Source organism: Henckelia pumila, chromosome 4 (genome assembly GCF_033568475.1).
Source record: "Henckelia pumila isolate YLH828 chromosome 4, ASM3356847v2, whole genome shotgun sequence".
NCBI classification, from domain to species: Eukaryota; Viridiplantae; Streptophyta; class Magnoliopsida; order Lamiales; family Gesneriaceae; genus Henckelia; species Henckelia pumila.
This window is the reverse complement of record NC_133123.1, coordinates 109733322-109751370: the sequence shown is the minus strand read 5'-3', so window position 1 is coordinate 109751370 and position 18049 is coordinate 109733322. Positions and strand designations below refer to the sequence as shown.

Genomic DNA, 18049 nt, shown 5'->3' with positions numbered 1-18049 from the left:
TTATTCGTGCTTTATTTTATAATTTACCTGTAGAAAAAACATATTTTTGATGTGTTTAGATTTATATGTATGAGATTTTTTTTTTTTTTCAAAAAGGGGCTGCAGTTTTCGGGTACCCGGCTAGCGGGTAACCGAAACTACCCGACTTTTTCGGGTACCCGATGACATTTTCGGATCGGGTTCGGATAGTAAAATTTTCCACCCGACCTATCGGGTACCCGATCCAAACTACCCGAACCCAACGCCCACCCATATCTCCAACTCCCGTACCAAGCTTAGGAAGACTGAAAACACCCCAAAACACTTGGAATAAACTAAGAACCGGGAGAGAGAGTAGTGATTTTGGTGTGAAAATGTGATCCTCGGAACCCCCTATTTATAGGAGGAGATCGGATGCTTTGATCGGGGGTTCGGACGCTCCGATATCTGCATGCATACCATGTTACTGCATGCACAGTTCGGACGCTCCAATCCTTACTTCGGAGGCTCCGAACTGCTGCGTGTCCGATCAATCTTGACACCTCATCAATTACATGGCCTAACTGAGATTAGACGCTCCGATCCTGGTTCGGACGCTCCGAACGTACCGTAGCCTCCGATCCTTGATCTGTACCTCCGAAGGGTTCGGACCCTCCGAACTCTGGTTCGAACTGGCCTTGGTCAAAATTCCCTAATGCGTCCATTTAATTACAAATTAAACCTCTAATCAATGTTTGATCAATTTTTATTACTTAATCTTGTAAAATGGAACCGGACTACTATAGGTTCTTTCCTTTAATGTGAAGATATTGAAAGCTTTTAGAACAATTGTATATATGCTTGATGATTCAAAGATTCCAGAGAGCTGCAACTGCTTTTTATATTAAAATATTTATAATGAGGAATTTTCAATGTTCAAAAATTTAGCTCGTGCACATCTGATCCAAAAATAACCGACAATCAAGCATAATGTGCCATTTGTCTTTGTCCTCTTTCCAAGAATAATACTAACTATAGTGAGGAAATTTGAATATGATCGGGTACGAATTATAATGTCTCAATCTCCAACGGCATATTTTGGATTTATCTTCAACAACATAGACTGGTCTTGAATGATGCTCGGAAGATATGATTTGATATGTTCTGGATTTGTCTAAGTTGGTTTGGCAATGAGGATTGATTTGAAAAGTTCAGACTAGTTCCTTTTATCTGAAAACTTGGTCCAATAAAATTACTAAATTTATAAGAGATTATTTATCATTTTAGTATTGTTAAGAGATTATTACATATCGAATGTGTTTTTTTTTTGGTTTTTTTCAACGTATCAACTGATATGCTTGGGTATTTATTTTTTTCTCATATTTATCATCACCAAATTTAAGATTTTTTTTCCCTCTCATACTTTTTTGGCCGAACAAGAGGGACTGGATTATGAAATAAAATAATCTCCCCCAAACCAAACTCAAAGCTATTTTGTACACTTCTTTCAAATGTTTGTGCCTTAATTTATCACTCAAGCAGTAGTCGATAAAAGAAAAAAGAATTGAATTTCAAATTATTTACATTGAGAATATAAAATCCAATCATATTCATTCTTAAAGAAATTAAAAACGAAAATGGAGGATTTAAAATTCATAAAATTTAGAGGTACTAAAACAAAATGTGATTTAAAGTTCGGATTTCAAATTCTTTGATCTCAAATCATTCAATCAAAATTTACATATATTTAATATATTAAATTAAACTAGATCCACAAATCATGACGAAAAAATGGTTCATTTCAACCTATCTATACAGGTATTACCCCATGATAGATCTAAGGGTCCTAATTTATCAATACACGCGAGGTCCACTAAAAAAAAATGGATCCCACATTTATTGATAAATGTCCACCGTTAGATCTACCTCAAGGCAGTGCCTATATAGGTAGGATCTAACTTACCGAAAAAGATTATGTTAAAAGGGCCAACAATAATGCATATCATCATTTTTTTAAAATAAAAACCACCGAAAGCTCATGGCATTACATATTATGCACATAAAAATAAGTCCTGAACGGAAATTTTCTTCTAATCTAACTAATTCTATTTTTTTTAAACATCATGATAAGTCGTAGATATATGTAATTATATAATTTCTACATTTCTTTCTCAATTAAAACATTTCTCCACCTATTTTTATCATATTTTATCACGACCTATTCATTTCTTTGAAAGGGACCAAACGAATCAAAAATAATTTTCGAGTTTCCGGAGACCATAAGTTCAGAAATAGACCATAACCTTGAAGCCTCCGTCAAGCTCGATCCAAGTTTCGACGTCGAAGCTTCATTACAATCCGAAAAGTATTTTCCGGTCACGTTTACCATTCTAGGGTTCGTGGCGACATAGCAAGTCGTAGAAGCTGCCTGCAGTCGTCATATCATATGTATATGAAGGTTTATTAAGACGAATTATCAGACAAGAAATTAAATTATGTTCAATTAAATTTTAGTATATATACGGATAAGAAATATCTAAAGTATAAATTTAATTTCAATTTCATCGGACGAATAATTATATTATAACTAAATTTGTACTATTAAGACGGAGTGATTCTTGATCAGCCAAAGGTCATACACAAAACTAATTTCCCTCTCACGAATCAATTCTGTGAGATGGATATTCGACCTGATCCAACTCATGAAAAATATTATTTTTATATTAAAATTATTACTTTCCATCACATGTATGGACGGAACAGATCCATCCCACGAATATAAATCCGTAAAACCGTCTCAAAACATAAAGATAACGCCGAGCAACTATAAATCCTGCTTCTGAAGTCTTCTTTTTCATGTAATCAATGCTCTTCTCAAAATTATTTAATAGAGTTGAGGATTCGTGAAACTTTAATTTTGAAATAAATGGAACAGGCAGATGCATATAATGAACTAAATTCAATTGAGGATCAAATCTTGCATTGAATGACAAAAAATTTAGTATAGTATTATTTTTTTTCTCACCATAGGTCAACTGTTCACTTGCTCTACCAACTCAAATATTCTTTAATGACAAAACTTTGCATAGTATTTTTAATTATTAAAAAATTGAGTTTCATTTTTTTTTTCAGGGAAAAAAATGAGTTTTTCATATAAAATTATTGCTCATTGATTAATCTTTATAAATTTTGATGTATCTTAAAATAAAGTATTAGGTATTCATGTTACATCGTTAAAATAGCATGTTAGCCGCACATAAAACAAAATGTCAACTATAAGCCATAATATATATTAAGCATTTAAAAATAAAATGATGTCAAACTACCTGAGGTATGGTCTTCAAGAGTTTGGAAGCCAAAAAGAATACCAAATCTGCATATTGACAAATTTTACAGGCTCTTTTTAGATGTTTGACTATTTCAAGTAATTTGACAAACTCCTGATAATATGCAAAAAATTCAAAATAATCCTCTTAACTTTTCTGGAAAAAAAAAACCATATTTAACGTATATTTACGAGTAACAAAGCTTCACAGAATCCAGTGAGTGAGGGTTTTGTTTGGTCTATAAGTTTTTTGAGAGATTATAAATAAAAAGTTTTATAAAAAAATTTAAATAGCTTTTAAACTACCAAAATAAGTTGTGATATATTAATATCATGTTTAAAAATAGATTTCGACCAAAAAACACACAAAAGGTAGCTCAATGAGAGATGATTGTCTTTGTCTATATATTAAACTCTCAGGATAATTATCTAATCGATGTGGCACACAATTAACACATCAACTCACCACTCTCATGCCAAGAATAAAACGACCGTAGCATGAAGACATTAACGGGTGGTTCAACTATGAGACAAGTGACACAACTATATATGGGCAGTACAACACATAACGGTAGAACTGAGCTCATGCTAAGAGATGGACTTGGACCTAACTCCACCCAAAAGCTAGCTCAAGAGTGGAGGATTGTCCTTGACTATATAAGAAACTCCTAAAACTCTATCATGCCGATGTGAAACATATTATTACATACCCCCACACGTCCAAGAATGAATATCTAGAGCGTGAAAATATTAACGAATGACCGAACTTTGGGCAGTCTAACACATAACGGTGGGCCTGAGGTCTGATACCATGTTAAGAAATGAACTTGGACCTAACTCATCCTATAAAGCTAGCTCAAGGAGGAGTTGTTTTTGTATTTATATTAAACTTCCAGAATATTTACCCAACCGATGTGGGAGACAATTATCACCAACACACCTCTCTCACATTAAAAATAAAACGACAGGAGCGTAGAGACATTAACGAGTGGTCAAACTATAGGCATTCCAACACATAACGGTGAAACTGGGCTCTCATACCATGTTAAGAAATGGATTTGGCCTAACTCTACCAAAAAACTAGCTCAAGAGAAGAGAGTTGTCTTTATCTATATATTAAATTAGTTGATGTGTCAATTGTGACCCACATTGGTTAGTAAATATATCTTGGGAGTTTAATATATAGACAAAGACAAATATATCCCCCTTAAACTAGCTTTTGAGTATAGTTATGTCAAAATTCATTTATTAAAATATCAATATATCCCCGTAAATTTTATTAACTCTCATCTTTCCAAATTTCAATTACAAATATCCCAAAACTTATCAAAAAATATTTATTTATATGTTACATTAATAATAACCATGATAATCATATGATCTTATAATATGAAGAATATTAATATTGTTTACTTATTCTATGCTCACTTTTAAATAAAAACTTATGTTGTTACAATATTTCACATTGAAATATTAAACTAATAAAGAGTATGTTATAAACTTATGAGGTTACACCATGCATCCAATAGACAAGATTTTTGGAATGGATACACATTGGGTTTATATCTTAAATTAGTGATCTCGTTGAAAGTCGGCGTAACGAAATGGGTGACTACCATCGGATCAATGTCGATGGTGAAAAATTATAGGTTGAATTAGGATGAATTAAGGTACATGATGAATGCACTGAATATTGAAAGCTGAGTAAAAGTCGTCTAGAGTGGGTCGCCACAGATGTCGGTTTTTCAAGGGATCGACAATACTACATTGTCCCACATTGAAAACACTAATAAAGAATGTGTTATAAACTTATGAGATTATTATCACTCAATATGCAAGTCTTTTGGGATGAATAACTCTTGGATTTATCACATAACATATTTTTTTTGTTTACTAACTTTAATCAATAATTTTTATCTGTTGCTTGAGATGTGTGCATATACATAAATTTTGTTTAAATACATAATTTTTATGCAAATTAATTTCATTGTTATTTTCATAAATGCTATGAAGAATTTAATATGCAAAGTTTAGCTTAAAATAAAATAAAGTAATTATAAAAATTTAAAAACAGATATATAATAATTATAATAAACAAATTATAAGGTAGTGATCTATAGTCTTCAACTTATTAATACAGTTAAGAGAAGGATATAATTATAAATTTTATTCAAGGTTCAAAAAATTAAGTAAAAATTACTTATTATTGCTCGCAAATTTTAATAAAATAGAAAGGAGTTATTTGCACCAAACACCACTGTGAAATATTGAAAATGTACACTTCTCCCCTGTAAAATTTTAATAGGCATCTTCAACCCTGACCTTTTAAAAAATTAGCACACTCGCCCCTTCAGATGAGTGATTGTTATGCACGCGCCCCTCATGCGATTGGAAAAAGATTTTGATATTTTTTTTTGCGCCAAATACCCCTGTGAAATATTAAAAATGCATATTTGACCCCTGTGAAAATAATTTTTAAATCTATTCAACTCATAATACACAATTTTTATTAAAATCTAATTATAAAATATTTAGCAAACACTTTACGTTTTATTAATTTTATTTTGAATTTTAAATTATTATGATTATATAATTATTTTCTAAAAAATATTATTATTTTATCTTGTTATCATTATTTTATTAAACTTTCTTCTTGTTTCCAACTTCTCAATTAAAAATGCATTCATAAACGAGATTTAAATATCTAAAAGTACCAAAATATTAAATGAAAATGATAATTTCATGCATATTACTTTTCAATTTAGTATTATATATTTTTGAACCAAAATCTAAATTTTTAAAAATGAATTGCATAATTTTCATTAAATAATAATACACAAAATTTATTAAGATCTAATTATAAAATATTTTTCAAACATTTTTAATTTTATTTATTTTTTTAAATTTATAATTTTTAATTAATTTATTTCTAAAAAATTATTATTTTATCTCGTTATCATTATTTTATCAAATCACTCCGTGCTTTCAACTTTTTCATTAAACATGATTCATAAATAAGTATTTAAATATCTAAAAATATCAAAATATTGAACCAAATGATAAGTTCATGAATGTTACTTTTTCGATTTAGAATTATATAAGCATGTTATTTTTTTACTATTTATTACAAATTCTGCAATACATATTCTCGAAAAATTTAAATTTTGGTTCAATAATATATAGTCATAAATCGAAAAAGTAATATGTTTGAACTTATCGGTTTAGTTCAATATTTTAGTACTTGAAATTATTTAAATACTTGTTTATGAATGCACGTTTAATGGAAAAATTGGAAACAAGAAGAAAGTTTAATAAAATAATGATAACAAGATAAAACAATAATATTTTTTAGAAAATAATTATATAATTATAATAATTTTAAAATAAAAATAAAATTAATAAAACAAAAAATGTTTGCTAAATATTTTATAATTAGATTTTAATAAAAATTGTGTATTATAGGTTGAATAGATTTAAAAATTATTTTCACACGGGTAAAATATGCATTTTTAATATTTCACAGGAGATGTTTTAGAGGGATGTTTGGTGCAAATAACTCAAATAGAAAGATGTAATTTTACCAGTAACGAAGCCTTCGCGGTCTCTAGTCAGTCCAGTTCTCACAATTCCTGGGTGGACACAATTTGCTGTCACGTTTGCATCCATTTCCTGCGATATTGTGTAAATTATTATTTTTCGTGTGATATAAAAATTTGTAAGGAAAATAAAAATAATAAAAAAATCGGAGTTGTCTTTTGAAATATATATTTCGTATGATAAAAAAATAAAATAAATGAATTAAAACATAAAAATAAAAGTTTCCTTGTGCAATACATATTTAAATCATAATTTTTTATTATATTAAAAAAATGCAAACAAATAAATTAAGAAATAGAAAATAAGAGTTGCCTTCAGTCTGGAGGCAAGTTCCTTGGTATGCAAAACGTTGGCCAGCTTCGAAAGAGCATATGCACGTGTCGGATCGAATTTACTGTCAAAACAGACAAAAATATACATTAATTATTTGGGAATAAAGTCAAACGTCGTAATACCTCATTTATTAATTTCAGTGGTTCATTTATTTCAACCAGCAGTCTCTCGATCTGGTAACCCTATTAAGTTTTTGGATTAAATAAGGATAATTCACAGAAATTGGTTTTTCATTTTCAGAAATACCTTGTTTCATTTATACTCATCCAGGCACATGTCATGCATGTGCAATATAAAAAAAAATAATAAGTAAATTAAAATTTGAGAAAGATAAAGAATAAAAAATTATGTGAGATGGAAAGAAGTTGATAAACATTTCCTATAATTTTTAAATTAGAGGCGTTAATGAATTCTATAAGATAGTGGAGATTAGGGGTGGTTCGGTACGATATACCGCATACTGTACCGAAAATTTCGATACCGAAATTTCCGATACCGATACCTTACCAAAAATTTCGGTATACCGACATGTCGGTATGACATAAATCCATACCGATACCGTATCGAATATCGAAATTTGGTACGGTATCGATATGATACCGCGTATACCGATTTTTTTATACTATTTTTTTTAAAAAAATATCGGTATACACGGTATCATACCGATACCGTGTATACCGATTTTTTTTCGGTATACCGAAATACCGAAAATTCGAAAATCTTATACCGATACCGATATCGAAAATTTCGGTATGGTAATTTAAGGTATACCGAAATTTTCGATATTTTTCGGTTTTTTTTCGGTACGGTAAAGGCGGTATGACGGCATTTCGGTATTTTTTGCCAGCCCTAGTGGAGACGGTGCAATTTTGATTTCAACTTATTTTCTTTCCTACAATAAAAATGATTGAGTATTTCTAAGCAGGACAAGTAATTTGATGTTGATGTCACATCGAAAGACCAAATCGATTAATATAGTTGTTTCAAAAATTATATATAACTAGTGTACTGATGTGTATAATATTTTTTCAATTAATTTGATTTATATTCAAATAAGAGTAATATCATAGTTGTAAAAATTATCGATGGACTAAACTGCAATTTAAAATGTCAAAATTAAAAAAAAAACAAAAAAAAAAGTGTAATATCTATATCACGTAAATATAATTTTGGTAAAATAAAAGATAGCGTCTAATACGTGGATTCTTTATATATAGAAGAATATATAGATAATATAGTAATTCTTTTTGTTGAAGTGGTAATATCATCCGCGTGACGGGTCGATCCGACTTATATCTATAAATTTGATATAAAAAATTAATATTTTTTTATGAATCGAATTAAATAAGATACCTGTTTTTCAAGTGAGATAAATTTATATAAATAATATCTGACACCATCATATAATCCATGTTATTCGAACGCATATCACTAATTCAGTAGAAACATGACTGAAAATAAAGTAAAAAAAATTATAACGGAAGGATAACGATCTATAAATTTAAGCCCAGAAGGTGATAATGGATAAAAATAATTTTATGTTAGTATTTGATTGGAAGTGGCAAAAATAAAAGCGAGATTTTTGAGATCATATTAGCATAAAGATTATTTATAAAAAAAATTCAAAAGACCAAAATTGATCACTTGGACATACAAGATCAATAAAACACGTGGTAAATTTTCTTTAAATCCCCAATTCAAAATATAATTTTACATTCAGTCTCTGTCAAGAAAGAAATATATATATGGTTGAACTCTCTGATCCATAAAAAGATATTTCTGCATTCTGTGAGCCAACATGTTTTTTCTTGGATAAAAATCGCAACAAAAAATTAAAAATATGATACTAATATATGATATTTGAGCACTAACTGGTTTAGATTTAGTACACATGATAAAATTTTGGATACAAAATTTGAGCAACTTTATTCATATCAACACTTGCAAAACATGTTTCAATACTAAATAATTATATATTAGTGTCAGATCAAAAATAATTGGTACTTCAATATCATATATCAGTACCATATTTTTAATGTTTTGTGCTGTTGTTCATTCAAAAAAGACAAATATATAATTAATAAATATTTGCATATATCTTTGAGTACTCGAAAATCATATATTAGTACCAACTTTGAAATAATTTATGCTCAAATATCATGTAGTAGTACTGTATTTTCATTGTTTCGTACTGAATTTTATTTGAGAAAAAACATGCAAACCTAGGGAGTGCAGAAACATTTTGTTATAGATCAGGGTATTCAAACATATTTTTTTTTATGAAAAAAACTGAATGTAAAATTATGTTTAGATTTGGGGATTTAAAGAAAATTTAACTAATATCAACCTTGCATGATCAAATTAAAGTCAAATAATTGAAAATAACACACCTTTAAATCTTCTTTGAAGCAGTGTTTTTACAAGCAGAATCTAATTTTCCTCAAGATTACTATCTCATCAAAGGGAAAGATTTATGTGATGATATGCCTAGGGGTGGTATACCGTATCATAGCAAAAATTATGGTATAAAAAAATTTTTATACCGATATCGTATCAAAACTCTCGATATATCGATATCTTTTGTACGGTATCGCTATATACCGTTTTATATAAAAAAAAATATTATATTTTTAAAATTATAAATTTATTATTTATAAATATTATATATTTGTAAATATTTTTATATTGTTTCGGTATATCGGCATATTGATATATAAAAAAAATTTCAAATTTCATACTATTACTGTACCGTACCAAAATTTTATACCAAAAATTCGATAATTCGATATTTTTTCAATATAATAACTTTGATATACCAAAAATACGATATTTTTCCATGCATAGACATACACTCACCAATCACCAACCTCCAACCTCGGAAGTCGGAATGAGCGGATGTAGTAAACAAATACGGAAAAAGAAGTGGAAACTATATTTTCGTTTGCATCATTATAATTTATTTAAAAAAAAAATTGGCGTTTTCCCTTTTTCATAAAAAAAAATTAAATAATGCATAGATATCTATACTATTATATAATACAAGGGGAAATAGAGTATAATTTTTGATAAATCAAAAATATTCTTACAAAAGTACAAAAGCACTTCATCGTAATTTAATTAAAAAAATCTAATAAAAATCTAATTTTGATCAATATTTTATTTATCTATAACTATAATGTCTAAAAAAATTATTATTTCATCATTATCTATAATTTTGAATTTTTAAATGATTACATCCTTATTCAACATAAAAGAATATTACAAAAAAATATTTGCAACATTTTTAGTTTGATATCACATCTAGGAGTTTTACAAAATATAATATTTTCTTAGGTTAGTCCGAGGTTTACACAGTATGTACCGAAAGATAGCAGTTGCGGATTTACAGATCATAATATATATATATATATATATATATATATATATATATATATATATATAATATTCTCTTAAACAATTTAGTTCAATTTACCTTAAGGACATTACGGTAATATTCAACCTACCTTACATATTTTACTCTAATCATATACACAATGCACGTACGTGTCTTAGCTACAAGCATTTAATAAAATGCCATGTTGGGTATTTAGTTTCTAAAGATAGGAAACACATAATTAGAAACTAAATTAATTTAATAAATGATGTATTTCAAATTCTTAGAATATTAGATTGATTTGAATTAGTATAGTTATATATAGTGAAGATAATTATAGGAGATGGCTTCGAGTAATTTCATTTGATAATAAGTAATAACAATAATAAATTGTAAATACCTCTTATCGGTGGTTATTGAGATGAGATAACCGATCATGTCGCCGGAAAACCAACCATGAATGCCGGAGGAGACATTCACTATTCTTCCTTGTATGTTGCTCACTTTCGCGGTCATCACCATTTTCGTCAACAGTAGTTTCGAAAGTAAGAAATGCCCTATTTTATATATGTTAACAATATAATCCACACAAATTAAATATATATATAGCTCCATCAATTATCAATTAAGTTTTAAAAATACTAGCATTACCCGTGTTAACAATATCATGGTTTTTTTTAACAAATTAATTCCATGATTTTAAATAAAATAATATTTGCAAGACCTTCTACTTATTTTGAATTGATTCTTTTACATAATTAATATTAAAAAGTTGGTGAGAAGTAAAAATTGTAAATATTTAGGGAGTGTTTGCAATAGATTGTGCTTTTATAGAAGTGCTTAATTTATATATTATAAAAAATTTAAGAAAAATTAAAAGTTGGTAGTGTTTGAAAACAAATGTGAAAATCTAAAAATCAAAGTTTGGCAGTGTTTGCTAAATAAGTGATTAAAGTGATTTTAACAATGAACTTCTTATTAGAATCACTTTTGGAGAATCATAATCACCACATGCCTAGCTTTTGGATTTCAATTAAGTTAAGTATAAGCTAACACATAATCTAAATTTAAAAAACACACAAAAATGATTTTTTTAAGCCAAAAGCTAACAATCACTTTTTTTTAGTGATTGCAAACACACCCTTAAAATATAAGTTCAAAGCTAATATAAACTAAAATTTGAGTGTTTCGAAATTTTTTTTTGCTTCGAAACTTAATTTTTAGTAAAATAACAACAATATACTTACCCTGTATATCACTTACCTTTTTTTTAATTATCTTTAATTTTGATACTCACACTCTCAACTATGTATTTATATAATTATTATTAAATTTTGAATATTTGTATAAAAATTAATTTATTGTTATAATATGAGTGCTTGAAAAATTATATAAAATTAATAAAAATTAAAAATAAAGAAAATGAAAAAATTGGTATAAACGAATTAATTGTTATAACATGTTGATTGCTTAAAAAATTATATAAGATTCATCAATCCGAGTGTGTACCTTTGGGCCAACCTCCCGAGGCTCTTATGTGGGCTCGGGTCGGATTCAGATGCGGTTAATAATTATTCTATTTTTCAAGGGTAAGTTAGATCCTACCTATGCAGGCACTGCTTTGACATAGATCTAACGGTGTACATTTACTAATAAATGTGGGTTAATTATTTTTTAGTGGACCCCGCATGTATTGATAAATGAGAACTCTTAGATCTATCGTGGGGGTAATGCCTGTAAAAATATATTGAAATAAACCTTTTTGAAGATGCTGAGAGATCTTCCATGATCTCGATAAATATGGAAATATTTTTATACATGGAAATTCCAAAGGGTTGCTTATAATATACCAAGTTCAGTACCCGTGGTTTTAGTTTTTTAATGAAAATTTACTTATTGGCTTATTGTTGTATTCTTTTTATGTCGATTACATTCTGACTTGGCATGGAGAGACTACTGATGTATGGATTATTTATGAATAATTAAGCTTTAATTGATGTATGCATTCGTTAACATCATGATGTACATTAGATTTAACATGAAAATAATAATTTGAGAAAGTTTCAAGGAAACACTTTTAACTTTTTTATTTACAAAAGTTCAAAACTTTTGTGAATGAAAAATTAGAAGTGTTTTCTAAAAGGCTCTCTCAAACACTACCTAAAAATTGAACGAAATCGTAACGACAAAGAATTGTTGCGGATTGAAATTTCTATATTTAGAATAATTATTTTGAATTTTATAATTCCAAGAAAGAAAATCGTCAGCCTACCATCTATGGATCACTTATATTAAATCATCGTCAGTAATATGTGTCTCTCACTAAATTAAATCAAAACATAGTAATATACTTGAAACTAGTTATATTTTTTTTAATTCAATGCAAAAGGGATTTGAAAAAAATTAAAACTTACCTAAATAATTTGTAGCAAAAGTCATCTCGACTCCATCCTCAGAAATTGCATGGTCATACGAGAATTTTCCCGCATTGTTTCTATTCAAAAATATATATATATAAGTAAGACGTTAATACAATGAATATACTTTTTTACGTTGCTGCAATTTATATGAAAAAGATTAAAAAGTTATCAATTACATGAGGAGATTGAGAGGTAGATCAAGTGACTCGAACTCGGCTACAAATCTTCGTACCGAGTCCAATGAGCTAAGATCAAGACTCATTATAATGATTTTCGACTCGGGATACTCTGATAGTATACGAGCTTTGGTTTCTTCCGCAGCTTTGAGGCTCCGCGCCGGCAGCACCAGCCGTGCACCGTGCTTTGCTAGCACTCGAGCCGTTTCGGCACCAATCCCTGATGTCGCACCTGTTATATATAGTTCGAAGAAAATTTTAAAATATGTTAATTTTTTTAGAGGGAAATTAAGGAAAAAAAAAAGTGGCATTTGCAATTTTCCTAGCGTGTATTAACATACACAGTCCTCAAATTATAATTGAAAACAATTTTTATCAAAACACTTAAAATTTAGCTTGTATTAGTTTTAAAATTTTATTTTCAAATATTCTCTACTTTGACTTTTATCCCACTTCTTTTTATAATCTTTAAAAGAATCACTTTAAATTAAGTAAAAGTTCTCTCAAACACTTTAAAGATAGTATTTGCACTGTATAAAAAATGATTGATGGTTTATTTGCTAACAAATTTGTTTTTTAAAAAAATTATGATCACTTTTTTTTTTTTAACATTACCAACACTCTTATTATTATAACATGACCCAAAAATTAATTACTCTAACCCTTATAAGTAAAATTAAACTCATATAACACAGTTTCGAATGTGAATTTTATGAAACAAATATTTTATTTGACTCGACTATGGAGAAAAACATTATCTTTTATGCTTAAAGTATAATAATTATAAATATAGGTTGAGTCGATATATATATCTAAAAGATTTATGTTTGTGAGACGATTTTACAAAAGCTATATTAATTAAGTAATATATAGGCATCAAAGAAATTAGCATTAATTATTATTCTATATATATTTTCTAACAATTTACCTCTTTTAAAAAGATTCCCCGTTGAAACCGTCTTTTTAAAATTAACTAGATAAACATCGCAGAAGATGCAACATGATATGATGATAATATACTCGGTTGTCCCTACTTGTAATTTTAAGGAAGAAATGAAAAAGAAAAAAGTTTTTTTTCTAACAATCATCCTTTTTTATAACAATCATATTAAGAAAACCAATATTTTTTAATTAAATAAAATCATATAACTTAGATCGAAATTAAAGTTATAAATAATAAAAAAATGTATATAATTAACCATATATTTGATAATTTGAGTATTATAAAAATTAGTAATACCCATTCTATATAATTAAAATATAAAGTTTAAAATTATAATAAATATAAAATAGTAACCCATTATATTATATATATATACGCCAAAAACTGAATAATTAACTAATTATATCGTAAAAAATATAAAATTAAACAAACAGCAAATAAAAATACATAATAGTAATAGCTACTGTATATAATAGGATGGCGATATATATTTTCGGGTACCTGTGATGATGGCGGTGATGGAGCGGAGATGGTGGCAGAAGGCGGTGACATCCTCGGCGGAGGAGTTGGACCCAAAGCCTGTGGCCCCGGCGGAGCCACTCAAATACTTAACCATTTCAAGCATTTATTATTGTGTCTTTTAAAAGACTGGACCGGGGGGAGATCGATGAGATCAAAGTACGTATACCTTTGCACTTGCAAGAGTCAACAAACACAGTAACTTGGAAAGGGAAATGATAGCCTTTTGCTTTTCTGCAGTTTTTGCAGGGCTCCAAATTTATACATACATCGGTTGTATGTATAGTTCTTTTATTTTATTTTTATATAATGGAGGTGGTGGAGTGTGGAAGAAAGAAATTAGTGGGGGGGATTTTATAATGGGGATTGGTGGGGATTAGGGAATCAATTAGGAGGATTGCATCTTTGTCATTGATTGAGCATTCGGTTTAATTATTTTAAGGAAGTATTTATTATTGTTTTTTTCCTGATTTCCTAAAGGGTTTATTATTTTTTATTTATTGGTTTGACCATCTTTAAGTTTTTGTCTCTCTCCATCATTGTACCTTTTTTTAAGCGATGGATATTATTTATTTAAGCGACTGAGGTGGATTTGTTAATGAAGATTTTAAATGATATATATATATATTTTTATAAATTCATAATCCACATATTAGGACCATTGATAGAGTTTAGAGAAAAGTAAATAAACTCTTTTAAAATAGTATATTAAAATCGAGCTGATCTTCATAATTAATAGCTATTGATGCCTTTTCTAAACCAACAATGTTAGCCCGGAAAATTATTTTAACCCGAACCCGTTCAATATGAGTTTAAGAGGGTTGGCCCAATTATAGGATTATTATTAGATATAAGGTCCAGCCCAGTTTTCTACCTGTTAGGGCACGTCAAGACCTGAACTGCTATTAATGGGCCGACCCGAGCTGGGGCCCAGTGGGCTTGGTATGTTTTCTAGTTTAAGTAAGACTCAAATACATTGAAGATAAGCTTGGTCATTGCACAGATATGAATGAGATATGGATAAACTCAAGGACGGACCAATGAATGAAGAGTCCTACTTCAGGACATGTTAAAGTTCGACTAGGTAACTTACTCTATTTTTTTTTATAAATACAGGTACTGTTATGGTTTCATTATTCATTATTCATTACTCACTATTCACTATTCATCACACATTCACCCACTCATATCTCTCAGTTTTCGCATTAATCATACTCTCTGCCTTCAAGCCACTGACTTAGGCATTGGAGGGGTCACGCCGAAAACACTTTCGACGCCCCTTGACCTAGCTGTTGCTTGTGCAGATCTAAGTGGTGCCCGACCCGACCTGCTTTATAAAGAAGTTGGAAGATCCATTTTATCAGACCGAACCCAGAGAAAAAATTCGACATCATCAAACAAGATGCATCTTAATACTTGAAAATAAATTTTCAAGTTGTGGAAATGACCAATTGGTATTCGTAAGCTAATAGAATTGTTTGGTTTTTTTTTTAGGAAATTGAATGTTATGACTTGAGTTTCGCATTACATAATTAAATAATAAAACATAATTAGGATGCCATTAATTAATAAACTAGGAACATTTGATTAATTTTGAGTTCCGATCCACAAAAGTGAGTTCTGACTGTCCGAAGTGTTTGGACGGTCTGAAAGTGAGGTTTTGGTAATGTTTTTTGGATTTAAGAATGCACCAATATTCTACATGGATATGATGAATCGAGTCTTTCGAGACTATGTGGATAAGTTGTTATTGTGTTTCATTGATTACATTCTTGTGTACTCTCATCGTTTAGCTGAGCATGGTAAGTATTTGAGTATTGTCCTACAGACTTTGCGAGAGCATCAGTTGTATGCAAAATCGAGAAAGTGTGAGCTTTGGATTGACTAAGTTATTTTCTTGGGTCATGTTATATCCAAGAAAGAGTATATGTTGATCCGAGAAAAGTTGAGATGGTATTAAATTGTTCGCGTCATTTGACAGCAGGTGCAATCTGTATATTTCTAGGTTTTTCTAGATCCTATTTCCATTTTATCGTGAAATTCTCTAAGGTCGCTAAAACTATGATGCAGCTTACCTGGAAAGATGTGCCATATGTGGTAAGCCAAGCTCAAGGAAAATTTTTCGAGAACTTAATATACAGCTTTCTAACTGCAACACCCTTTAGCACTGCCATATGGATCTGGAGGTATTGTCTACATCGATGTTTTGTTTCAGGGCTTAAGGTGTGTGCTAACATAGAAAGGTCATGTGATTGCTATTCCTTGATACAACTAAAATAACTTGAAGAGAATTGACTTGTGCTTGTTCTTGAGTTAGCAGCTATTGTCTTTTCGTTAAAGATATGGCGACATAATCTCTATGGTGAAAGGTTCAAGACCTATACTAGTCTGAGATGATAATCCGTACTCTTGAAGAAATGTTGCAATGTAATGACCCAAGTTCTATATTAAGTCACTAAATATTAAACATCGTTAATGTATCATTACCTAAGCAAATAAATTGATAAAACAAGTTCAGAACCAAAGGATTTGAGTCCGAATCCTCCGAAGAGTTTGTGTCAACCGATGTTGAGTTCGGAAGCACCGAACGAGATCGGATCCACAAAACATAGATTGGAATGTCCAAAGATAAGTTAGGCCATGTAGATTGTGAGGTTTCAAAAGTGCATGGACAAGTGTAAGATCGGATCCACCGATCATGAGTTTGGAGTGACCGATCACAGATGTCCACTTAGGAGTTAAGACATGTTGGATCTCGGTTCCCTCATGCTCGAAAATGCAGCGGAAGTTTAAAATTTTTATGTAAAAACCGAGTACTTGGATATCATTCAAAACATTAAACATCCATAGGGTGTTTAAGAAATCTTTACCTATCAATCTTAAAAAATTGATGATGGCTCCAACTAAGTTGTAAACAACTTAGCTCTTAAAAAGGTAGACACTATCTACAAGCTTCCAAGAGCACACCTTGCTCAAAATGGAACAAGCTTCAAAGAGCACACATTGCTCAAAATAAACTATTCCTTAAAATTAGGTCCACGACTAGTCAAACTAGATCCACCCTAAATATATAGCACTAGAATATTTAGAACATTTTTCATTGAGAATTCCTTTGTATTTTTCACAAAAGATAAGGACAAATATTGGAGAGAATATTAAGGGGAGTGTTCGGCCATATTGGAGAGAAGTGAGAGGAAGATTGTTTGTCTTGGTACTTAAAAAGTGTTATGACAAAAGTTAAAACATGCATAGAAAAAGTTAAATCATGCATAAAAAATTGTGCATTTTGTCTTTTAACCCTTCATATTCTCTCTCTCATGTATTGCATGTATTTTTTCTTTATGTCAAACGTACGCATACATAGCCCATGAACTTAACATTTAATTAAATATCAAACTCAAATCC

General features: G+C 29.4%; 1 protein-coding gene across 1 annotated transcript; it reads right to left on the bottom strand.

Moving 5' to 3' along the window:
* Positions 1-1952: 1952 nt before the first annotated feature.
* LOC140865071 (short-chain dehydrogenase TIC 32 B, chloroplastic-like) lies at positions 1953-15039 on the bottom strand. The gene is made up of 8 exons (XM_073269579.1): positions 14627-15039; positions 13183-13414; positions 13001-13080; positions 10987-11143; positions 7193-7274; positions 6865-6952; positions 3285-3331; positions 1953-2386 (listed from the first exon to the last, which is right to left on the bottom strand). The coding sequence occupies exons 1-8, from the start codon at positions 14748-14750 to the stop codon at positions 2177-2179; spliced, it is 1020 nt and encodes a 339-aa protein (XP_073125680.1). The 5' UTR covers positions 14751-15039; the 3' UTR covers positions 1953-2176.
* Positions 15040-18049: the final 3010 nt, after the last annotated feature.

What these genes read in the sequence shown, in the direction of transcription:
- LOC140865071 (XM_073269579.1), bottom strand. Translation starts at nt 14,750, where the DNA reads ATGCTTGAAATGGTTAAGTATTTGAGTGGCTCCGCCGGGGCCACAGGC. An exon ending in CTACCTCTCAATCTCCTCAT is followed by an intron (nt 13,081 to 13,182) that starts GTAATTGATAAC and finishes ATTTTTGAATAG; the next exon opens with AAACAATGCGGGAAAATTCT. An exon ending in TCAATAACCACCGATAAGAG is followed by an intron (nt 7,275 to 10,986) that starts GTATTTACAATT and finishes CTGTTTTGACAG; the next exon opens with TAAATTCGATCCGACACGTG.